The sequence below is a fragment of the Bos mutus genome, chromosome 22, assembly GCF_027580195.1.
Source record: "Bos mutus isolate GX-2022 chromosome 22, NWIPB_WYAK_1.1, whole genome shotgun sequence".
NCBI classification, from domain to species: domain Eukaryota; kingdom Metazoa; phylum Chordata; class Mammalia; order Artiodactyla; family Bovidae; genus Bos; species Bos mutus.
Window position 1 is genome coordinate 60,487,378 of NC_091638.1, and position 23,951 is coordinate 60,511,328.

A 23,951-nucleotide genomic window follows, 5' to 3' on the forward strand; every position below is an offset into this window, starting at 1 on the left:
AACAATTCAGGTAACCTAGGAGAGACGTACAATTCCTAGAAACACACAAATTGCTTAAACTGAGTCAAGAATAAATAGAAAATCTCAAAAGACCTATCACAAGAAAGATGTTGAAGTCAGTAATCAAAAACCTCCCACACAGAAGTACAGGACCAGACAGATTTTACGGGTGAATTCTACCAAACAGTAAAAGAATTAATCCCAATCCTTCCCAAACTCTTCCCAAAAATGAAAGAGAAGGCCACACTTTCTAACTTCTTGTATGAGACTAGATAACTCTGACACCAAAGCCAGATAACAACATCAGAAAAAAAGATACAAGCCAATATCCCTTAAGAATATAGAGGCAAAATCCTTAACAAAATACTATTAACGCTCAATAGTAAGCCAAACCCAACATCACAGTCCAAGAATTACACACCATGATCAAATGGATTTATATCAGAAATGCAAGGCTGGTTCAACGTGAGAAAAAAATTTTGATATAATACATTGCATTAATTGAAAAAAAGGGAAAACACATGTAATCATGTGAACTGATGCAGAAAAGGCATCTGAAAAACCCAAAGCCTTTTATATTAAAAACTCTCAGAAAAGTAAGGAATAGGTGAACACTTCCATTAGCTATTAGTTCTAATAGTTATAGCTATTATTAATTCTAAGGATATTAAAACTAATGAACTCAGCAAAATTGCAGGGTACAGGGCCAACACCCAAATACCAGCTCCACTTCCACATACCAGCAATGAACAATCCAAAAATAAACTTAAGAAAGCAATTTCATTTACAATAGCATACAAAAGAATAAAATAGTAAGTAATAAATTTAACAAGAATATGAAAGAATTATACTCTGAAAACTATAAAACATTGGTGAAATTTAAGTGAACCCAATAAATGAAAAAGCACCTGATGTTCATGGTTACAAAGAATTAATATTGTAAAGATGTCAATGCGTGCAGGAGTGCTATGTCATTTCAGTTGTGTTTGACTTTGCAACCCTATGGACTGTAGCCTGCCAGGCTCCTCTGCCCATTGGATTCTTCAGGCAAGAACACTAGACTGTATTGCCATGCCCTTCTCCAGGGGATCTTCCTGACCCGGGGATGGAGCTCACATCTCTAGCGTCTCCTGCATTGGCGGCGGGTTCTGTACCTCTAGCACCACCTGGGAAGCCCTACGATGTCAGCACTTACAGTTTAATAAAGATGAACGTGAAAGTCGCTCAGTCACATCCAGCTCTTTGTGACCGCATGGACTATACAGTCCATGAAATTCTCCAGACCAAAATACTAGAGTGGGTAACTGTTCCCTTCTCCGGGAATCTTCCCAACCCAGGTCTCCCTCATTGCAGGCGGATTCTTTACCAGTTGAGCCACCAGGGAAGCCCAAGAATACTGGAGTGCGTAGTCTTATCTCTTCTCCAGTGGATCTTCCTGACCCAGGCATCGAACCAGGGCCTCCTGCATTGTAGGCAGATTCTTTACCAGCTGAGCTACCAGGGAACAGTTTAATAGTATCCTCTTAAACTTCACGTCCATTAGAACTTTAGAATGCTGCCTTACTTGGAAAGACGTGATTGTTACAATTAAGTCACAATGGATCAGGGTGTGTCCTACATTCAACATGACTGGTGTCCTTACAAGAGGGAGAAATGGACAAAAAGACAGAGGGGGAGGACAGTCATGTGAAGAGGGAGAGAGACTGAAGCCAAGCCAAGGACATCAAGGCTTTCCAGTCAACACCAGGAGGTAAGAGACGACATGGAACAGATTCTTCCTAAGATGCATCAGACTCATCATGGCCCTGAGAAGCCTTTCACTTGTCTGTTAGGCCATCCCACTCTGCGGTACTTTGTTACAGAAGCATTCAGTTCAATTCAGTTCAGTCGCTCAGTCATGTCCGACTCTTTGCAACCCCAAGAACCACAGCACACCAGGCCTCCCTGTCCATCACCAACTCCCGGAGTCCACCCAAACCCATGTCCATCGAGTTGGCGATGACATCCAACCATCTCATCCTCTATCATCCCCCTCTCCTCCTGCCCTCAATCTTTCCCACCATCAGTGTCTTTTCAAATGAGTCAGCTCTTCGCATCAGGTGGCCAAAGGATTGGAGTTTCAGCTTCAGCATCAGTCCTTCCAATGAACACCTAGGACTGATCTCCTTTAGGATGGACTGATTGGATCTCCTTGCAGTCCAACTCTCAAGAGCCTTCTCCAACACCACAGTTCAAAAGCATCCATTCTTTAGCACTCAGCTTTCTTTATAGTCCAACTCTCATATCCATACATAACCACTGGAAAAACCATAGCCTTGACTAGACGGACCTTTGTTGACAAAGTAATGTGTCTGCTTTTTAATATGCTGCCTAGGTTGGTCATAACTTTCCTTCCAAGGAGTAAGCATCTTTTAATTTCAGGGCTGCAATCACCATCTGCAGTGATTTGGGAGCCCACAAAAATAAAGTCAGCCACTGTTTCCCCATCTATTTGCCATGAAGTGATGGGACTGCATGCCATGATCTCAGTTTTCTGAATGTTGAGCTTTAAGCCGACTTTTTCACACTCCTCTTTCATCAAAAGGCTCTTTAGTTTTTCACTTTCTGTCATAAGGGTGGTGTCATCTGCATTTCTGAGGTTATTGATATTTCTCCCAGGAATCTTGATTCCAGCTTATGCTTCTTCCAGCCCAGCATTTCTCATGATGTACTCTGCATATAAGTTAAATAAGCAGGGTGACAATATACAGCCTTGACGTACTCCTTTTCCTATTTGGAACCAGTCTGTTGTTCCATGTCCAGTTCTAACTGTTGCTTCCTGACCTGCATACAGGTTTCTCAAGAGACAGGTCAGGTGGTCTGGTATTCCCATCTCTTTTAGAATTTTCCACAGTTTACTGTGATCCACACAATCAAAGGCTTTGGCATAGTCAATAATGCAGAAGTAGATGTTTTTCTGGAACTCTGGTGCTTTTTTGATGATCCAACGGATGTTGGCAATTTGATCTCTGGTTCCTCTGCCTTTTCTAAATCCAGCTTGAACATCTGGAAGTTCACAGTTCACATACTGTTGAAGCCTAGCTTGGTGAATTTTAAGCATTACTTTGCTAGTGTGTGAGATGAGTGCAACTGTGTGGTAGTTTGAAACATTCTTTGGCACTGTCTTTCTTTGGGATTGGAATGAAAATTGACCTTTTCCAGTCCTGTGGCCACTGCTGAGTTTTCCAAATTTGCTGGCATACTGGCATATAAACCCATATATGTGTGGCCAACTGATGCTGGGCAAAGGGAGAAAAACCATCCAATGGAGAAAGAACAGTCCCTTCAACAAATGGCACTGGGATAGCTGGATGTCCACCTGCAAAAGGATGAACTGTTACCCCTACCTCACACCATATATAAAATTAATTCATAATGGACCAAGGATCAAGACCATGGAATTCTTAAAAGAAAACACAGGGATAAATCTTCATGATCTTTTAATTGGAAATAGATTAGATGTGACACTAAAGGCATGAGCAACAAAAGAAAAAATAAGTTGGACTTTGAAATTAAAAACTTTTTATATTAAAGGACATTACCAAGAAGTTATCAAACAAAACACAAAATAGCCTGCAAATGATATATGAGTAGGAATTTATATATAGAATATATAAAGAACTCTTACAATAATTTTTTTAAAACAGCATTAAAAAGGGGCCAAAGAATCTAAATAGACATTCCTCTGAATAAGATACATAAATGTCTGAGTAGTGTGTTAAAAGATGCTCAACATCATTACTTAGCACAGAAATGCAACTCAAAACTGCAATGAAATACCATTTCACACCTGAATGGTTTTTTCCAAAAACAGGATGGCTATTTAAAAAAAACAAAATGGGACAGAAAAGGAGAAATGTTGGTGAGAAGTGGAGACACTGGAACCCTCATACGTTGCTGGTAAAAATGGAAAATCGTGCAGCTGCTATAGAATACAGCATGAGAACTGCATGCTCACAATATTAAAAATACAATTCCTATGTGATCTAGCAATTTCACTACTGGGTACCTACAGCAAGAGAACTGAAAGCAGAGTCTGGGAGAGATGTTTGCACACCTGTGTTCACAGCAGCAATAATCACAACAGCCAAAAGGTGGAGGCAACCAGATGTCTGCGACAGGTGGACAAATAAACAAAGCGGGGTCTACACACGCAATGGACTGTGATTCTGCCTTTAAAGGGAGGAGGTTCTGACACCTGCCTCAACATGGATGACCCTTGACGACATCATGCTCAGTGAGGTGAGCCACTCAGGAGCGAGCAGGTCCTGTCTGTGTGACCCCACTCACACGGTCCCTGGGGCAGCCGGGTTCATAGGGACACCGCATGGAAAGGGGCTGCCAGGGCTGGGGAGAGGCTGGGAGCTCTTGGTCATGGGGACAGCATTTCTGTGTAGAAAGGTGACCAGTTCTGCAAAGGCATGGTGGTGGCAGCTGTCCAGCACTGAATCAGTGACGCTGAATTCACACTTAGAATGGTTACAACGGCAAAGCTTGTGAGATATATACTTTACCACAGTAAAAGGACGATTTTAAAATGTGAAGAATGTTATGACTAGAATAGAAAAGCCCCGGCTAAAAGGCTGGAAACGGCACACCGCACAGCCCCAAAGCATGACCCAGGCTTCTACACCACACAGTCCCAAAGCACGACCCCAGATTTCTGACCCTTCTGCGAGGGGGAAGGAGCTGTAAGACAGTGAAGTCTGGCCCACCTCACCTCACCCGAGTAAACAAGCCTAACCCACACACAGAGACAAGGTGGCAGCACGTGCCCCTGAGGTCATGGGGACAGCGTCCCTACCAAGAGGGATGCAAGCTCTGCCCTGAACCTAATCGTGAGGATGACCAGATGCACCAAATTCAGGGATACCTAGAAAACCCCAGGCTTGGACCCCTCGGCACCACCAGTGGCACAAGAGGACGCCCGGCGCCAGTGGCCGTTCTACAGACGGAGGGACACCGGGAGGTACAAGTGCCCGCAGGGCAGGCCCCGTGACCCAGCCTGAGATGCTCGGTAGTCAGCCCTCAAGGATGCGCCCGGCCTCCACGTCAGATGCAGGGCACGGTCAGCTCGCCATTGTTGGGGAGGAGAATGTTCTTGTCCTCAGGAGACGAGGTCCTCGAAGATGTGGATGAGAGAACAGTACCTGCAAGGACCTCACAGGACCAGCGGTCGCATGGCGGTCAACACAGGGGTGCAGGAGGACGGCCCCAGGGAGATGACCCCATCTGCTGCTGAGTCACTGCAGTCATGTCCGACTCTGTGGGACCCCATAGACGGCAGCCCACCAGGCTCCCCCGTCCCTGGGATTCTCCAGGCAAGAACACTGGAGTGGGTTGCCATTCCCTTCTCCAATGCACGAAAGTGAAAAGGGAAGGTGAAGTCGCTCAGTCGTGTCCGACTCTTAGCGACCCCATGGACTGCAGCCCACCAGGCCCCTCCGTCCATGGGATTCTCCAGGCAAGAGTACTGGAGTGGGGTGCCATTGCCTCCTCCGATGACCGCATCATGTGGCCCCAAAGAAATGGTTGCCGGGAGCGGCCGGAATCAGAGCCACAGGCCAGGGAGAAGCTGGACACCGGAACTCAGCAGCAGGGCTGGGCCGGGGCATGGAGGAGCTAAGCACTGCAGAGCCCAGAGGAAGAGCAGAAACCTCTAGAGTGCCTGAGGCCACCCCGGAAGCCAAGAACAGACCTCAGCCCTCCCTGAACTCAGCACCAGTGATGCAGCCAGGCAGAAGGTGGACGTGCTGGGAGCGGGCACCCGGCCTCGGCCTGAGCGAGGTCAGCACGGCCTCCCACTGGGGCCTCCGCAGACAGCCACCTCCCACCCCGGGCACCACTGCACACAGTGGCTGGAGCAGCAGAGCCAAGGACGAGTCAGCCGTGAACTGGCGTAACAGAGACAAGAGCTCACCTCTAGTTGGGAGGAAAGGCACTGCTTAGAGCGACCCTACGAGGACCCCCCAGAAAGGCCCTCCCCATACACCGCCCTCTCCCCAGAGCGCTTCCCTGGAGGGGCGCCTCGCCCTGCCCTGAGCCTGCAGCGAGGCTGGATGGCCGGTCAACAAGACGCAGTGGAACATGCTCTGATTTGCTCTGAGACATGAGATGGAGTTCAACACCACTGTGATTTGTGATGCCATTTACATAATTAAACATACAGACAGGGGTCTGGGAGGTGGGGTATGGCTAATGGAGTTACAGAGCTGCTAAAAATAGCAGGCAGCTGCCGGCCGGAGGGGACCTGGGGTGGCATCTGCTGATGGGCACTGACGGCCACAGGAAGACCTGTCAACTCACCCAGGGTCTCCTCTCTTTAGCTGTGCCTTTTAATCAAGATTTTAAAGTTCCCAACAGACATGGAGCAGCAGCTGCTGGCAGCCTGTTTTACAGACGACAAACTTAAGGTTACAACAGGGCCACGCGGGGCTTGTGGAAGAGGTCAGCTCATCCTGAGCTCCAGCTCAGAAACCTGCCGACAGCCTGCCGCCCCCAAAGGGCGTGATGGGGGGTCCATCCAAGCCAGCTTGGAAGTCCGCGTACAGCTCTGGCTGGGTCTGTTGACGCCACATACTTTCTTTCTCCTCCAACTCTTCCTCCTCTTGTAAGTCTGAACACTTGCCAACATGTAAAGGTTCCCATAAACCGCCACACCCAGCTCGGCACCCCCAGAGCAGGCGGCGAGGGGGCCGTGTGAGCTCTGGGAGCCCAGTCCTCCTGGCCAGCCGTCCTCTAAGCCCCCTCAGAACAGGCTTGGGTTTCTGGCCCGTGCCACCGCGTGGAGTCCCCGCAGGACGCCCTGAGTTCGGTGAGCCCCACGCTTCCCACCCGGTCCTGGAGATGCCCCTCCAGGCCATGGGCGAGGGTGGTGACAGGGTCTGCGTGTCGGGAACACCGTGGCCCTGGTCTGTCGGGCTCCCAGAGTCAGGAGTCTTCCCAGAGGAGCCCGGCTCCTCCTCACCCCACGGTCTCTGTCCCCAACCGTCTCCAGACGGGGCACAGCTTTTCTTTCTGCAGGCAGTATCCCCAAGTACAACTGCCATTTAATGGAGGAAATCGTAAGTACTGTCTGATTTTTTTTAAGGATTCTTACCCAAGAGGAAATAAACAGGAGGAACAGGTAGAAGCGTGTGACCACTGGCCAGTGTGCAGGCGTACGAGGGCACAACCCAAACCCGTGGGATGCCGTCCGGCCTCCCCTGACAGGACATGCGAGGTCTCCAGGCCCAGGTCAACAAGGGGCTGTGATCAGCTGAACCCAGGAGGCGGATGGGAGGAGGCCGCACCTAGTGAGCGCCTGCTGCATGCCCCGCTCCTGCCTCCCAGGCCCCGCCCGTCCCCACCGCCCGCTCCCCTCCACCCCAGAGCAGCAAGGCCCCCATCCTCCCACCAGAAAGGTGCCTGCTGACCCCTTCACGTCCCCCACCCAGCTCACAGGCCCCCGCTCCACGTTCCAGCACACCCATGGCCCCGCAGCGGGAGGAAAACGCCCTGTGACTGTGCCGAGGTGACCGAGGTGACGGCTGCAGAGCACAGACACAGGAAAGGCATGGAGGTCATGAGTCGTGTGCTAACACGAATCCCACCTCAGAGGATGGAGTAGCACCCCGGGCCCCCCGCCCTCCCACCCCCGCTTTCTTCCTCCTGACACCCACCGCCTGCCCGTTCTCTGGGGGTTGCCGTGCGCTCCCCACTGTGCAACACACAGAACACAGGCCCAGCGCTGTACTGCGGGGACAGAGCAGCAAACCCGTGTGATCCCCACAGCCACAGCCTCAGGGCCGCCCAGCCCGCGTGGGCCTAACAGAGCAGAGGGCCCTGGGTTCATGAAAGAGCTGTGACCCGAAGGAACTGGGTGCAACACAACACCCAGGGCCCCCCACCTGTGCCCGGGCCCCCCAAGGAGGAGTGGATGGCGCGCCAGGATGCCAGCCGGCCGGCCCCCAGCACCCAGGGCCCCCGGCAGGGCTTCTGTAGGCAAGCAAGGCGCGTGTTAGTGGTGCGCACCTTCCCCAAGAGCAGGAGTATCTGACAGAAGCAGCCACCAGCCTTCAGCCCCGTCCCCCTGCCCGGGACTCCAGCCCACAGAGGAGCTCGGGGAGGCTGAGGATCCCGGCCACACCGCGGTGTCACCTGGGGCCTGGCCCACCGCAGGGCTCTGGGTGGTGACCCCTGGAGCCTCGCAGAGCAGGGCCGAGTGTGTCCCTGCCCCAAGGGCGGGGCGCCCAGCCCTGGACCGGAGCAGAAGGGGCTGGCCGGGGAGCCTGCAGCAGGCAGCACCTGAACAGGTCACAGCATGAGCCCCCAGGGTGCTGCGTGCACACCTCACACATTCAATGAGAACAATCTCTCGCACAGAGTTTACAAGTAAAAGGAACGACTGCTACTCTTTTCTTAGACTAATGGAATGTTCCATTTTTCCCCCAAGTCACACAAATATATCTGCATTTAATGAGACAGTTGTGCCTACCTGTCAGGTCTAAATAATCAGGCTGCCAAAGACAGCTACAGTGACTCAAATACAGATACACTGCAGAGCCCCTGGGGAGCCTGGTGCACTACAAGGTTTCAAGGAATGCGTAAGACACTTCTGAGGCCATGTGTGAGGCCCAGCCCCAGAGATGACCCCACCCAGCACAGCCAGCCCAGAGCCAGGACACACTCGAGGGGCTTCCAGACACGGGCGGTGGCTCAGATCCTCGGACAGGCCTGCCCCTCACTGGGCCCCAGGCCCCCAGGGGACCAGGCTGCACCAGGTGGACTGGGAACCAGCTCTGCACAGTCCAATATTGCACAGCGCCTCCTGCCAGGGTCCTTCCACCACCTGCCAGCCGGAGCGGACCGTACGGGACTGGAATCTCCCATGCCCTCCCTTCCTGGATGTCTGCTGGTCCCTCTGCACCTGATGTCCACCCTGTGCTCACCCTGGTTCCAAGAGCATCACTCTCCACCTCCCGAGGCTCCTTTCTCCCCGCAGACTTCCTCCCCAAACACCAGAAGACAACCACCCCTCAGACACAGGGAGAGGCTGCAGCCTTGCCTCCTCCTGGTGGCCACACCCCCGTTCACTGGGAGCTCCTTACCCAGGGCCCTTCCAAGAGACAGCTTGCAAGCTGCCTGCCTTTAGTTTAGCTTCAGTTCAGTCACTCAGTCCTGTCTGACTCTTTGCGACCCCTTGGACTGCAGCACGCCAGGCCTCCCTGTCCATCACCAACTCCTGGAGTTTACTCAAACTCATGTCCATCGAGCTGGTGATGCCATGCAACCATCTCATCCTCTGTCATCCCCTTCTCCTCCTGCGCTCAATCTTTCCCAGAATCAGGGTCTTTTCAAATGAATCAGTTCTTCGCATCAGGTGGCCAAAGGATAGGAGTTTCAGCTTCAGCATCAGTCCTTCCAATGAACACCCAGGACTGATTTCCTCTAGGATGGACTGGTTGGATCTCCTTGCTGTCCAAGGGACTCTCAAGAGTCTTCTCCAACAGCACAGTTCAAAAGCATCCATTCTTCGGTGCTCAGCTTTCTTTATAGTCCAATTCTAACATCCATACATAATCACTGGAAAAACCATAGTCTTCACTAGACGGACCTTTGTCGACAAAGCAATGTGTCTGCTTTTTAATATGCTGCCTAGGTTGGTCATAGCTTTTCTTTCAGGGAGCAAGCGTCTTTTAATCTCATGGCTGCAGTCTCCATCTGCAGTGATTCTGGAGCCCCCAAAATAAAGTCTGTCACTGCTTCCACTGTTTCCCCATCTATTTGCCATGAAGTGATGGGACCAGATGCCACATTCTTAGTTTTTTGAATGTTGAGTTTTAAGCCAGCTTTTTCACTCTCCTCTTTCACTTTCATCGAGAGGCTCGTTAGTAGTTCTTTAGTCTCTTTAGTCCTTTAGTTCGCTGCGGTGGCTAAAAACCAAATGTATGTGGAGGAAGGCAGTCCCTGAGGCGAAACCTGGGCCCAGGAGCAGTGACACAGGTGCAAGCAGTCGCCCCTGATCCCAGTCAGGGTCAGCACGCAGGCTTCTACTTGGCAGCCGGCTGCTCGGAGCAGCTCACTGTGCAGAGGAGCCGCCAGTAAGAACGTTCTTGGACAGGCTGGCCCCTCGCCCTGCTCCCTTCCCTGCCAGCACCAGCTCCTGGAAAGGAGCCCAGCCCAAACAGGGCTGCTGGGTGTCCCAGTCCAATGGGCACGGGGTCTGAGTGCCCGCTATGGCTGAGCACGGGCGCAGGGGCTGAAGGGGACATGGAGCGGGCCTGTCTCCGGGCCTGGAGAAGGCAGCATGCCCTTAGTACGGGGGGCACTGATGCCTGTCTCCATCCACGTGAAAACGGAGATTGAAGCCCAGGGCCGCTGGGAACTCTCAGCCCAGGGAAGGTGCTCCTGCGGAGGGCCCAGCCGCTCCGCTGAGTCTCTCGATGCCCCAGGTCTGGGGTGGCTGGGCTCAGGTGCATGCTGGAGAGCCACAGCCCACGGAGGAGAGAACCAAGCCTGCAGCTCGACTCCCCGCTCACAGGGAAGGTGGCACGGGACACGGGAAGGCTCTGGGCAGGGTGCCCGTCTGCCAGAGAGGGAGGAGAGGCGGGGGAGCGGCAGGAGCTGCTGGTCTCCATTCGAGAGAAGGCCAGGCCTGATTAGGCCAAGGCACCCGAGCCCTGTGGCATTTACCCGGGACCCACCCGGTGGCCCATGAGCTGGAAGCACTCCACAGCTGAGCAGGGGCCGCAGCCTCCGGGTACACGTCTGCAGACTCTGCCTTGTCAGCCTTGGTGAGAGGGCAGCAAAGCGCCCATACCCTAAGCAGGGAAGTCCGGTTCAGAGGCCAACTGGAGGCTCCTGACACCCCATAGCCCATCACTCCGGGAAGGTCTTGTCACCAACACTGGCTGACTTCTCTGGGCCTTGGAAAACTCCGGGGTGGCCAACACCCGTGCATCCACCCAGCCACCACAGCAAAGCCAAGGAGATGCCACCCACGGTGCTGGGCTGGTGGAGGCACTTGCCGAGGGAAGAGCCACCTCATCTGCACCTGGCTGCCAGCAGGGAAGACCCCCAGGGAGGGGGCTGCAGGCTCCTCACCAGCTGGGAGGGCCACGACTCTCCTGCTCTAGGAGTAAGCGGCTGGGGATGGGAGCTTCCCACCCGGTCCCACTGCTGCTGCCCGAAGGCTGCCAGAGCCTCCTGGAGAAAACGTGGCAGAGAGAGGCCCCCTGCCCAGGCGGCTCCGTGGAGGGGCTGGAGGGCAGGTGGTGCCCATCCGATGGACAGACCCGCCCCTCTGCCCCACCCACCAGGGAGGACACAGGCGGAGGCCTCGCTGTGCAGGTGCAGGTGCGGGGCGGGAGCCAGGTAGGCTGCGGCCTCCTGAGGTCCCGTCCCCCGCCTGCAACTCCCCAGCCGCCCCCCTGGCCAGCAGGGTCCAGGACTGCCCCCTTGTGGGCCCAGCACATGGGACAAGAGAGGCTGCGGGACACAGCCTGGTTCCCAAGGGTACCGGACACTGGTGTGGCACCACCCACAGCCACCGCCCACCTTGGTGAGGGGGTGAGCAGCAGGAGGGTGGCTGGGTTCTCCCCATCTTCCCAGACCCACGTAGGCAGGGCCGCCCAGACTTCCGGCCCCTTGAACACAGGCAGGGCACCGGCACGAACCAGGGACCCGTCTGGGCTGGACTCTGCCGTGAACTCTCTAAGATGGAAACCCCTCTCCAGACCCGCAAAGGAGCGAGCATCATGAGGCATGAGGGGGTCTGTGGGTTGGGCAGGGTAGTAGGGGCTGCAAGGAGGCAGGACTCGAGTGTGTACCCACCCCCCAAGCTGACATGAGGGAAACATTCTGTCAGCTCAAGGAGCCAAGCACCCAAGCCTGTTCTATCCATGATGTCAAGACTCCAAGGACAACCTAGGGGCCTCCCGGGCACGACCACCACCCCCGAAGAGAAGGGCCTACAAGAGCCAAGTGGCGACCAAGGAGGACAGCCAGGATGTAGGGCTCATCCCAGGAGTCTGGCTCCCGAACCCAGGCTAGGCCACAGCCTCCAACACCAGCTGCCGGACATCACCAGAAGTTTCAGTTCTCCGCCCTACAGTCCTAGAGACCCCGCAAGGCTCATCCAGAGGACGCCCAGCCCTCAAATGCCTGACTGGGTGCGTGCACTGCAGCCCATGCTCCCGGGAGGGCCGCCCAGCCGCTTGGCCCAGCCCGCCGCCTGGAGGAAGCATGGTGCACGGGCCCCCCACACCCGCTCCCAGCCCTCACGGATGCTGGGGCCCAGGACAGCCCGCCTGCCTTGAGGCACGAGGGCCGCCAGGAGGCCGCACAGGCCCCCAGTCCCGCTGGTGGCCTCGACTCGCCCGCCCACCCTCTGCCCCGCACACCTATCCACTGCTGCTCCGGCTCCCTGCTTGCCGGTCCTCTGTCCAGGCCACCTCGGCCTCTCAGCAGGACTCCAGCAGTCTCCTGTTGACCCACACAGAACCTTCTGGAAACCATCCCAGGCACGACGGCATCAGGCTGCGTGCCCCCATGCCCACGAGCCCCTCCACGCGCTGCCCTCTTCCCAGGCGTGGCCCCAGCTCCCCAGCTCACTGAGCCTCCAGCCCCGGGGCCCTGGGTGTCACCCGCCACGGCTTAGGTCTGCTCCCCAGAGAAGGCCTCGCAGGCCTCTGTCTAATGGGGTCCTGCTCCTCCTCTCAGCTCCCAGCCCTCGGGCACCTCAAGCTTTCCTGCCTGTGGTCTGTTGCACATGTACCCTCCAGGGTCTGTCCCGCTCGGCTGGCCTGCAGCCCCGGTGGAACAGGACAGGGTGGGAGGCGGGTGGAGCTGGCAGAAAGGGGGGTGCAGAAGGAGAGTTTAAAGGCCAGGCAGCAGCTTCCTGCCAAGGAACCCATGGGGCAAACGTGAAGAGAGTCACCAGATTTGGTGAGTCTGAGATCAAAGTGCCAATGGGTGTGAAAACCAGACTGCAAAGAGTCTGAGAAGCCAACTCTGATCTCCACACGCCATGGCCAAGGGCTGGGCCGAGGGGACAGGGTAGCTTTAAGGAGCAGCCACCAGGCAGGCAACTCCTGAGGGGCCAGGGAAGACGGGGGGCAGGGGGGGGCAGGGGGTGGGGCGGGGGGGCGGGGGGGGGGCTGGGAGAGCAGGCAGGACCGAGTCAGTGGGTGTGGACAGGCTGGCACAGTGCCCTGTGGGGTGAACGTGGGGCCCCCGGAACAGAGCCAGCAGAGGCGGGAGCCAAAGCAGGGACGGAGCTCAGGAGCTCAGCACCTGCGGCCCTACTCCAGTCCAGTGGGACCCTGCCCAGGGGTCGGGGGCCAGGCACAGAGGACGGACGGGGCGGCGGCTGGGCAGGGCAGACGGGAAGATGAGGGGAGGCGGGTTCGAGCCTCTGGGGCCTTCGGGGGCAGGCTCCCCCACCCCTGCTCTGCAGGAGCTCCTCTCAGAGGTATGCAGCTAACAGCCCCGACCACATTCCTGAGCTGCTTACAGATGCTGAAAGCACCACCAAGGAGCCCGAAAGACTGGGGATGTTCACCCCTCGTGGTTCTGCCTGTGACCTCACCATCAGTCAGTCAAAGAACTGTGCACCAGCTGATCAAAGACTCTGCGACTCCCCACCCACCCCCACCCAACCTGGCCTTTAAAATTGCTCTCCTGAAACCCTCCCATGAGCTGCGGGTGGGGAGAAGTTGAGCCACTGTCTCTTTGCTCTGCCCTCCCTGCAATAAGCCTTTCTTTGCTCCCAACTCCAACTTCCCATTTGTTCCACCTCACTGTGCTTCAAGTACATGAAGGTGGGGTCGGGAACACGCACGCGGGGGGGCCACGCATCCACACGCAGCAGCTCACTGCGGCGGCCCTGCGCGCAAAGCAGGCCCTCAGAAGCAGGTTACAGACATGATTACCTTTCCTCGTCATTAGTTTTATGAACTTTGCCCAATAACGAGCTCAATCATTCTCTCATGCAGAAGAGGACTAAACAGCCACGCTGCAGAAGCCAGAGCAAGGAGCACACCTAATGCCCGCGACACTCAGCACCCTGGACAGGGACCCTCCAGCCAGCGGCAGGAGCAGGGTCGGGGCCCTGGGGGTCAGGAGGCAGGGAGAAGGGCCCCGCCAGGACCCAGGCTCCCCCGTCCCACCTGCAAGGACCCCGGGAAGGAAAGAAACCCTCTGCCCAGCTCAGGTTCTGCTCCCATCCTTCCCCTCCTACCTAAACTCTCAACACACCTTTCTGACACCACCTCCGTGCAGCAGCTGCGAGCACAGGACCAACCGCAGGTGACGCTGCGGCCTCGCGCCCCCCGCCGGAGCTCCGCCCGAGTGCTGATGGCGCTTCTCTGTGTCTGCTCAGGCCAAGCCACTGCCTGACCTCCAGCTGAAGCCCAGGCACCCAGAGGTGCAGGAGGCGGCAGCCACACAGCCTCCCAGAGGCGCTTCTCCTGGACGGCGCCCCTCACAGTGTGGAAGCCCCAGGCTGGCCCCCACGCCCCCAGCACTGCACATCCCAGGTCGGGCAGGACTGGCTACCCTGGGCCCTACACCCAGACCGTCTGGACCAGAGCAGGGAAAGCAGCCGCGGGAACCCCACCTAGGGACACGCAACAGGAAGCAGTAAGCTCCCACAGGGAGCGGGGCCTCCAGCTGCACTAGGAGGTGGACCGTGGCGAGTAGAGAGTGGGGCCTCACAGGAGTCGGGGCGCCCGCAGAGAAGGCGGCCTCGGGCCCCGTGGGCTCTGCACGCTGGCAGAGGGCACCATCCACCCAGACGTCCAGGGCAGTCTTCACTCTAAAGCTGCCCTTCATGGACAGAAACCCACACCTACACTGGAGGCTGGAGGCCCCTCCCACTGTGGGGGTGTCTTCTCTGGGGACGCCTGGGCCAGGGCAGGAGGGAAGCTGTGAACCCCTTGTGCTGTGATGCCCACGATCCAGGTGAGAGTCCACAGTCACAGGTTGCAATGCTCACCAGATCTCCATTCCTGGTGTCAACGTTTCTGCTCCGTCCAAACCGATGAACCCTGTGTGTCCTGGCCAGGCCCTTCCCACCTGGCTGTTGGGCTGCCTGCCCCCCGCCTGTCTCCACTGTGACAAAACCCCAGCTATAGGACCCCGGCTCCCAGTTCCTAGAAAGACTCCCTCCCCACAGAGGAGAAGCCGTGACTTCAGACTGATGCAGGTCCAGGGCTCGACCTCTGCTCCCTGGACCAACGGAGCCAGGAGGGCTGCCTGGGGACCTGCACTCACCCGCTGGGCCAACCGCTGCTTCTCCTGGTCCACACCGCCCTCCCCACGCCGCAGCGTCACACTCCGGGGACTTGCAGCTGCCTCTCTCTCTGTCGTGGCCACACGGACCAGCTCGTCCTGAAGCACAGCCTGCTCCCAGTCACACCTGGGCCAGAGGAGAGACGGAGACACAGATGCAGGCGCAGCTCACGCAGCTGCAGGGGCAGGGACATGAGGGCCGACGCGACGCCGTGGCCGCCAGGGAGGGTCAGGCACCAGTGACAGTCCCCCGGGGTTGGGGGGACACTGCCTCGCGTCCTCAGCCAGCTGAAGAACCAGAGACCCAATGCCTGATGAGAGATCCTCACGGCAGGGGTCCAACTCCACCACCCTAGGCCCCTTTAGAGACGGGCAGGGGACAGCCCACCTCCCCGCCCCACCTCAGAGCTGCAAGGTCAGGAGCAGCAGCCTTGGTTCTCAATGTTCAACTCTCAGTCCTGAATGCGTGTCTCCCCTTGGGCCTGTTTCTAGTCTCCCTAGTAAAATCCTCCTAGAGAAAGAAAAAAGCAGCTGAGAAGATCTTAGAAGTGCTCTTTATCAGCGGGGTGGGGGTGGGGTGGTAAACACCTCAGAGTGAAAAAGGCCGCGGATGTCGGCCCGGGGGGCACGGCGGGCATGAGGCCCCGAGTGCTACACTCTCTGCCGCATTACAGCCCCAAGACCGAGGACCAGACGTGGTGCCTTCAGCAGTGAACATGCTCACGAGGCAGGTGTGACAGATGGAAGATAATTAGAAGACTGGGTGAAAAGAGCAAGATAACAAAATTTTACACGACTTTGAAAAACATAAGCCTAAACTAGAGAAAAAAAGACACTTGAAAGAAATAGTCCAAAATGTTAATACGGAATGATGAATCTACTGGTGACTTTTTCATTTCGTATACATCCTAAGTCTCCCATTAGCACGTGTTACTTGAACGTTTTTTAAAATGCTTAAAAGTTTTTGTTTGTTTGTTTTAAATTCTGGTTAATTGCTTGGAGGAGGCCTCTGGGGATTAGGGACTGGACACTCTCAGAAGGTGGGTCCTTCTGAGATCACAGGACGGATGTAGCCACGCTGACCTGCAGAGGGGACGGCCCAGCGGGGATGACCCAGGCCGCCCGCCCCCCGAAGGCAGCTGCCTGAGTCCGTTACAGAGGCACAGCCTCACGGCTGCAGACGAGCCCTCAGTACCAGCTGAGGGCTTGCTGAGCCACACCGCGAGGACCCCACACCAGCCCTGGGAACCCTGAGGCCTAGAGACACAGTGTGCCTGGGGCCTCCACTGCTGCCTGCCAGCCCTGCCCCAGCCAGGGTGCTCACCAGGCTGAGGCCCACGCTGGGGAGGCAGCCACACCTGGAGCCAGGCCACGAGCGAGCTCCTCCAAACATGGCTGCACACACCTGCAAGGCCACAGAGTCCTGCCCTCCCCCACCCGTAGTCTCATCTCGTCACACGAGGACCAGCGGCACCTAAAGCGCAGGCCGGGCGTCCCACCAACGTAAGACAATGCGAGGGACCAGACCCCCGGCCTCTGGGCGAGGAGAAGGCACCTGGTGCGGAAGGCGTGGCCCGGGGCGAGCACCTCCTCAGCATACCTCTCAAGAGGGTCCACCTGCACCCGCGGAGGCCCCCGGCCACTGCCGCAGTCCGGCCTGGGCGGTTTCGAGTCTGCAGGGGTAGACAAGAAAAGGTCAGCAGCAACCCACGGACGGAGGGAGGCTCAGCATCACCCGGAGAGGGCCTGGGGGGACACCTCTGGGTGGACGCAGTCATGGTGGTCACCCAGGAGAGGGCCTGGGAGGACACCCCTGGATGGACGTGGTCTCAGTGGTCACCCCAGATGGGCCCTGGAGGACACCCCTGGATGGATGTGGTCATGGTGGTCACCCAGGGGAGGGCCTGGGAGGGGACTGTGGATGGGTGTGGTCATGGTGGTGACCCAGGAAAGGGCTGGGACTGTGGATGGACGTGGTCATGGTGGTCACCCCAGAGGGGCCCAGGAGGACGCCCCTGGATGGACGTGGTCATGGTGGTCACCTAGGAAAGGACCCGGCAGGACGCCCCCAGGTGGACGTGGTCATGGTGGTCACCCAGGAGAGGGCCCGGTAGGGGACTGTGGATGGATGTGGTCATGATGGTCACCCAGGAGAGGGCCCCGGGGGACATCCCCTGGGTGGACGTGCCCTGGGCCAACAGAACATGGCCTTGCCCTGCTGTCAGGAGGGAGGTGCCCCGAAGGCCCCTGGCCTGTACCCTGCACAGACAGGATGGCAGGGTAGCTGGGCAGTGTGGATGCCTGAGTGCGGTGACTGACACCCCCCTCCCACCTCTCAGCTGCTGGAACCCAGGCACCCTCCCCAGGAGGCCAGCCAGCCGAGGGGAGCTCCCTGTCTCCACGCTGAGAGGTCAGTGGGGGTGCAGCCTGCGTTTCCTGGGCCCCTTCTCCAGGGCTCTGACCTGAACGTGGCCAGCGCCCCCGGGAAGGAAGTCTGTGCACCTTTCCACTGGCATCACCTTGAGTGTGACAGCGCTTCAGGCTGTCACAGGAGGCCTTCCTTCCTGCATGAACCCGGGGATCTCCAAGCAAACCCACTCACTCTCCTCCCCACACGGTGACAGTGCGGCTCTGTTACCCCGCGGCTGCAGCTTCAGCGTCTCCGCCCCTTCGCAGGCGTGCACGCTTGGCCACGTGGGCCACAGGAGACCCGGCAGGAGAACCAGGCTTTGGGAGGAAGGTCGGGGGTGCTGCTCCCAAGACCTTCACAGCTGCCAACTCCAGAAGGCTGGGCAGGTGTGCTGGAGGGCCTCGCCAGGAGCATGCAGGAGGCGCTGCCGCCCAGTGTGGGCCTGACGGAGGCCCCCTGGACTTAGCCACTGGCTTCTGACAGCTCTCCTGACACAAGACTGATCACACTTTTGCTTTCTACATAGTTTTCCTTTCTCACGACCACAAAAGTAACGTGTGTGCCCACTGCAGAGCCTGTGGCCAGACCCCTACGGCCACATTCCATGGCATTCTGCCGGCCCTGCCGCTGGTGATGGCACGAGTGAGCCAACCGTCCGAGGGGGCTGGGCCTCGTCATGGATGTGACCGTCTGTGCGCATCTCCCTGCGGCCGTCAGAGCGCCTCACGGCCCTTGGCAGGTGGGCCTCATCATGGATGTGACCCGTCTGCACGCGTTGCGGCCAGAGCGCCTCACGGCCCTTGGCAGGTGGGCCTCATCATGGATGTGACCGTCTGTGCACGTTTCCCTGCGGCCGTCAGAGCGCCTCACGGCCCTTGGCAGGTGGGCCTCGTCATGGATGTGACCGTCTGTGCGCGTCTCCCTGCGGCCGTCAGAGCGCCTCACGGCCCTGGCAGGTGGGCACCACTCATGCTTCCCCAGTTTGTCACTCATTCTTCATCCATTTTGTCTAAATTGTCTCTAATTTTACAGTCATATTTCACACCCTTCTTTAAAGTTTCTTCATTATATTTCGATCTCTGACTTCCTGACATGCACTTGGGGTATGGTGTGACTTAAGGGTTTAATTTTAACTTCTTTTTCTATTTAGAAAAATTAAAGTAAGAAAATTGATAAAGAAAATTATAAAGAAATTTATAAATTATAAATTTCTATAAATTAGAAAGAAAAGTTAAAGAAGTTTAACTTTAACTTCTTTTAACTTTATCAGTAAAGTAAAAGCAAACACTGCTTTTGAAAGTAAAAGCTGGGACTTCCCAGGCGGTGCAGGGGTTAAGAATCCGCCTTGCAATGCAGGGAACGCAGGTTCAGTTTCCGGTTGGGGAACTAAGATATCAGATGCCATGACTCCTGGGCTGCGCAGCACAAGCAGAGAGGCCGCACAGCAAGGACAGAGCCCGCACGAGCCAGGAAGAGCTCACGGGCTGCGACTAAGGCCTGCGCAGCCAGATCCACAAGCACCTCGCAGTGTGTAACAGAAAGGACCCTGCAGTCAGGCCACCCACGCTGACGCTCCTCCCGCTTTCAGAAAGTCGAAACTCACTCACCGTCAAACATCAAAATACTTTGTTAAACCAAAAGCATGTACTTTATTTTTGGTCATATAGCATGGCTTGCCAGATCTTAGTTCCTCAACTAGGGATTGAACCCACGTCCCCTGCAGTGGAAGCTCGGAGCCCCAACCACTGGACCACCAGGGAGCCCCCAAGGCACACAGTGCAGGGGACGGGTTGTCGCGAGGCCCGGCCAGCAGCCCTGGCCCCGTCCCTGCACCTCACACTCCAGTCAGGAAACCACGCGCGGTCCTGAGACGGCTGCGGCCGTGCCACGCCTGAGCCCCGGCCTCCCCACCCGCAGGGCCGCGCCGCAAAGTCCAGGTCCTGCGCCGGCCCCCTGGGGCCCCCGAGTAACGAGCCCTCTCCTCTGTGCCGCTGGGCCCTGATGGGCACCGGTGTCCCATGGGCACCAGACACTGTACCCTGTAGGGTCACACACTCAGCTCCCGACAGGGTGGGCCTGCCCGCCAGGAGGGCCCCTATCCCCGCCTCGGTGTCCCAGCACGGGGCTCATGACCACAGGGCCAGCACTCAGCTCATGCCGAGTGGACAGGAGGGAGCGGCCGCCTGCGAGCTGGCACCCCAGCAGGGCAGATCAGCTGAGAAGGCAGCTCCACCATGAGGCTGGGTCCCTCCAGCCCTTGGATGTAAAGCACCCACATCGCAGTGGGGAACCCAGCTCCTCATCAAGCTCTGTATTTAACCAGCTGCCACGAGGGCTTTTCCCGTTTGTAGTATCTTAACGTTTTTGCACTATACTTTCTCCACTCTTACATGCGTTGTTCCTTTGTGTTTGCTAACAGGAATTACTTCAATAAAAGCACAGGCTTTTCCTCCCATGACAGACATGCCACTGGGGAATGAAGGCCCTTCCTGCCCAGCACAGGTGGCTCCGGGCGGGCTGGGGGGACGCGGGGGTGGGGTGGTGGCCCTCCCAGAGCCCAGCACCACCATCCCAGGAGCAGGGCCAGGACCCCAGGGCAAAGGGCAGGTCAGAGCTCTGAGCATGACACCAAGGCCACCCCATCACTGCCTCCTTCCATGCAGAGAGGCTGGCACAGCGGGGACTCTGCCCTAGACTCAGCGGTGGTTAGGGAGGCTCTGCAGATACTGCTGTCCCTGGATGGGAGCGCACCCCACGCGGGTCCCTTGCTCCTGGGAAGTGCTTCCCGCAGGCACCACCCAGGGCTCAGGGCACTGTCTCCAGGAGGAACTCTCCACCCAACCCCCGCCCAGACCTGCCACCCTGGCCTACCTTTCTCCCGGCCTCCGGAGGAGCCAAGGGCAGCAGCTGGAGGGGCCAGCAGCCCGACTCTGGACGGCTGGCCAGGCTCCTTCATGCGGTTGACCACGTTTTCAGATAGCTGTGGTAAGGATTGAGAGGAAACGGTTACAGAACCCTGGGGAAGTGAAGACACCCCTCACCCACACCCCGAATTTCTGAGCAGACCACTTCCTCAAGACCAACTCCCACAATACACTGAACTCCACACAGAACCACTCGTGCAGGCCTGGCACCCACCAGCAAATGCCGTGCCGGGTCTGGGTGCCTCGGGCTGGCTTCCTGGCTGCACCCACTGGCCCCACGTGCAGGGCACCCTGAGCTCCCTGCTCCTCCCCAGCCCTGACACCCACGTCCCGCCCTGAAGAGGTGCACGTATCTACCTCTGCCCATCCCACCCTTCCCTGGGGGCATCCAGGGTCCCGGCATGGACAGCACCAAGTTAAGGACCTTCTCTCCTACTCCACTGATTTACGTCATATCTAAATGGTCTAATGGTTTTCCCCATTTTCTTCAACTTAAGTTTGAATTTGGCAATAAGGAGTTTATGAGCTGAGCCATAGTCAGCTCCTGGTCTTGTTTTTGCTGACTGTATAGAGCTTCCCCATCTTCGGCTGCAAAGAATATAATCAGTCTGATTTTGGTGTTGACCATCTGGTAATGACCACATGTAGTCTTCTCGTGTTGTTGGAAGAAGGTGTTTGCTATGACCAGTGCATTCTCTTGGCAAAACTCTATTAGCCTTTGCCCTGCTTCATTCTGTACTCCAAGGCCAAATTTGCCTGTTACTCCAGGTGTTTCTTGACTTCCTACTTTTGCATTCCAGTCCCCTATAACGAAAAGGACATCTTTTTTGGTGTTAGTTCTAGAAGGTCTTGTAGGTCATCATAGAACCATTCAACTTCAGTTTCTTCAGCATTACGGGTTGGGTCATAGACTTGGATTACCGTGATATTGAATGGTTTGCCTTGAAAACAAACATTCTGTCATTTTTGAGATTGCATCCAAGTACTGCATTTCGGACTCTTTTGCTGACTATGAGAGCTACTCCATTTCTTCTAAGGGATTCTTGCCCACAGTAGTAGGGAATGGTCATCTGAATTAAATTAGCCCATTCTGGTCCATTTTCATTCACTGATTCCTAAAATGTTGAAATTCACTCTTGCCACCTCTTATTTAACCACTTGCAATTTACCTTGATTCATGGGCCTAACGTTCCAGTTTCTATGCAATATTGTTCTTTACAGCATCAGACTTCACTTCCATCACCAGTCACATCCACAACTGGGAGTTGTTTTTGCTTTGGCCCCGTCTCTTCATTCTTCCTGGAGCAATTTCTCCACTCTTCTCCAGTAGCATATGGGGCACCTACTGACCTGGGGAGTTCATCTTTCAGTGTCCTATCTTTTTGCTTTTTCATACTGTTCAAGGGTTTTCAAGGCAAGAACACTAAAGTGGTTTGCCATTCCCTTCTCCAGTGGACCATGTTTTGTCAGAACTCTCCATCATGACCCGTCCGTCTTGGGTGGCCCCACACGGCATGGCTCATAGTTTCAATGAGTTAGACAAGGCTGTGTTCCATGTGATCAGTTTGGTTAGTTTTCTGTGACTGTGGTTTTCATTCTGTCTGCCTTCTGATGGATAAGAGGCTTGTAGAAGTTTCCCAGTGGGAGAGTGGACTGTGGGGGAATCTGCTCTGGCTCTTGTTCTTATGGGCATGGCCGTGCTCAGCAAACCTTTAATCCGGTTTTCTGTTGATGGGCAGGGCTGTTCCCTCCCTGCTGTTTGGCCTGAGGATATACCCTGGCAGGGCAATGGCAGCGATGGCGGCCTCCTGCACAGGACGTGCGCCCGCACAGTGTACCCAGGGCCCCTGACCCCACAGCAGGCCACCGTTGACCCACGCCTCTGCAGGAGACACTCACAGCAAGTCTAGATCAGTCTCTTGTGGGCACACTGCTCCTTTCTCCTGGATCCTGGTGTGCACAAGGTTCTGTTTGTGCCCTCCAAGAGTCTGTTTCTCCGTTTCCCCAGTCCTGTGGAAGCTCTGTAATTCAACCCCACTGGCCTTCACAGTCTAATTCCCTGGGGGTTCCCAGTCCCTTTGCCAGCTCCATTACTTGCTGCAACGGGTACACTCTGGGGAAGTGCCTCACATCCTACCGGCCTCATCTAAAGGTCTGCAAATACCCCAAGGGCAGGGGCCACTTCTCTGTCCCTTCCAATTCCCCCCAGGGCCACACTCAGAGCAGAAAATCCAGCACAGCCTGATTCATTCACCCTGGTTCCCCCACGACAACCAGAACATCAAGGTTTCCCTTCACAGAGGAAGTGAGGCAGGCCAGAGTGTCATGAAACAGTGACTGAGCGAAGCAGCCCGCGAGGGGAGAGGCCCGAGCGACAGCCCCTGAGAGTGCTGAGCCACTTTGCTGAGCACCCAGTACAGGTGCGGCATCACAGAGCACAGGGAGGGACGTGTTAAAAAGAGGACCTGAGGATGGAGCACACGGCAGCAGCTCCGCTTCAGGGGTCCGGGAGAGGAAAGTGCTCCCCACGTGCACAGAGGCGCTGGACTCGCACAGGAAGAGGAAACGACACGTATGTGCAGGACAGGCAGTGGCCAGAGAAACCACGGCGTGCTTCCGGTGAGACACCACAAACCATCGAGAAAGGCAGGCAGGACATGTGCCTGTCAAAGTCAGAGGACGTCTCGTGTATCTTGACTTTGTAAAAAAGATTCACAGTTAAAGAGGCAGACACCCACACAGGTTCTGCAGCGTACACATCTGCTCCAGGGCACCTCGCACGCTCCTGAGGCATATCCCACACCCAGGCAGGAGCAGACAGGCCCCGACTGTCACTTCTGGCACTTTCGTGCTGCAGTCTTTTACCATGAACATTTTTTTAGCAGCTACAGGTAAAATATATAAAATAATTGAGCCCCTCTGGTATTGAATCCAATAGCTAATTGATGATTACGGGACAAGAGAAGACCAAGTAAGCACAGCAATGGAAGAGAACTGAGACTCCAGAAAGAAGCCCACGTATGTGAGCCTGACTGATGGGCAAGGTGCCAAGACCACTTAATGGGTAAAGAAGAGTCTTGTCAACAGACGGTGCTGGGACAGCTGGCCGCCCAGGTGCAGCAGGTTGAAGTTAGACCCCCACCTCACACCATATACCAAACCCGACTCCAAAGGGATTGGAGACCAAAATGCAGCAGTTAAAACAATGTAACTCTCAGAAGAAACTAGAGGGGTAAATCTTTATGACCTTGGCTTTGGCAGTGACTTTGTAGATAGGACACTAACAGCAGGAGCAATCAAAGAGA

General features: G+C 56.2%; 1 protein-coding gene across 2 annotated transcripts in view; it reads right to left on the reverse strand.

Annotated features, from left to right (window-relative positions):
* CHCHD6 (coiled-coil-helix-coiled-coil-helix domain containing 6) overlaps window positions 1-23,951 on the reverse strand; it is a 102,043-nt gene that overhangs the window by 63,240 nt on the left and 14,852 nt on the right. For both annotated transcript variants that reach the window (XM_070359641.1, XM_070359640.1), the window contains exons 2-4: window positions 20,594-20,702; window positions 16,913-16,985; window positions 15,295-15,439 (exon numbers count right to left, since the gene is read on the reverse strand). In XM_070359641.1, the coding sequence (XP_070215742.1) occupies window positions 15,295-15,439; window positions 16,913-16,985; window positions 20,594-20,702 (327 nt within the window). The remainder of the gene's footprint in view (window positions 1-15,294; window positions 15,440-16,912; window positions 16,986-20,593; window positions 20,703-23,951) is intronic.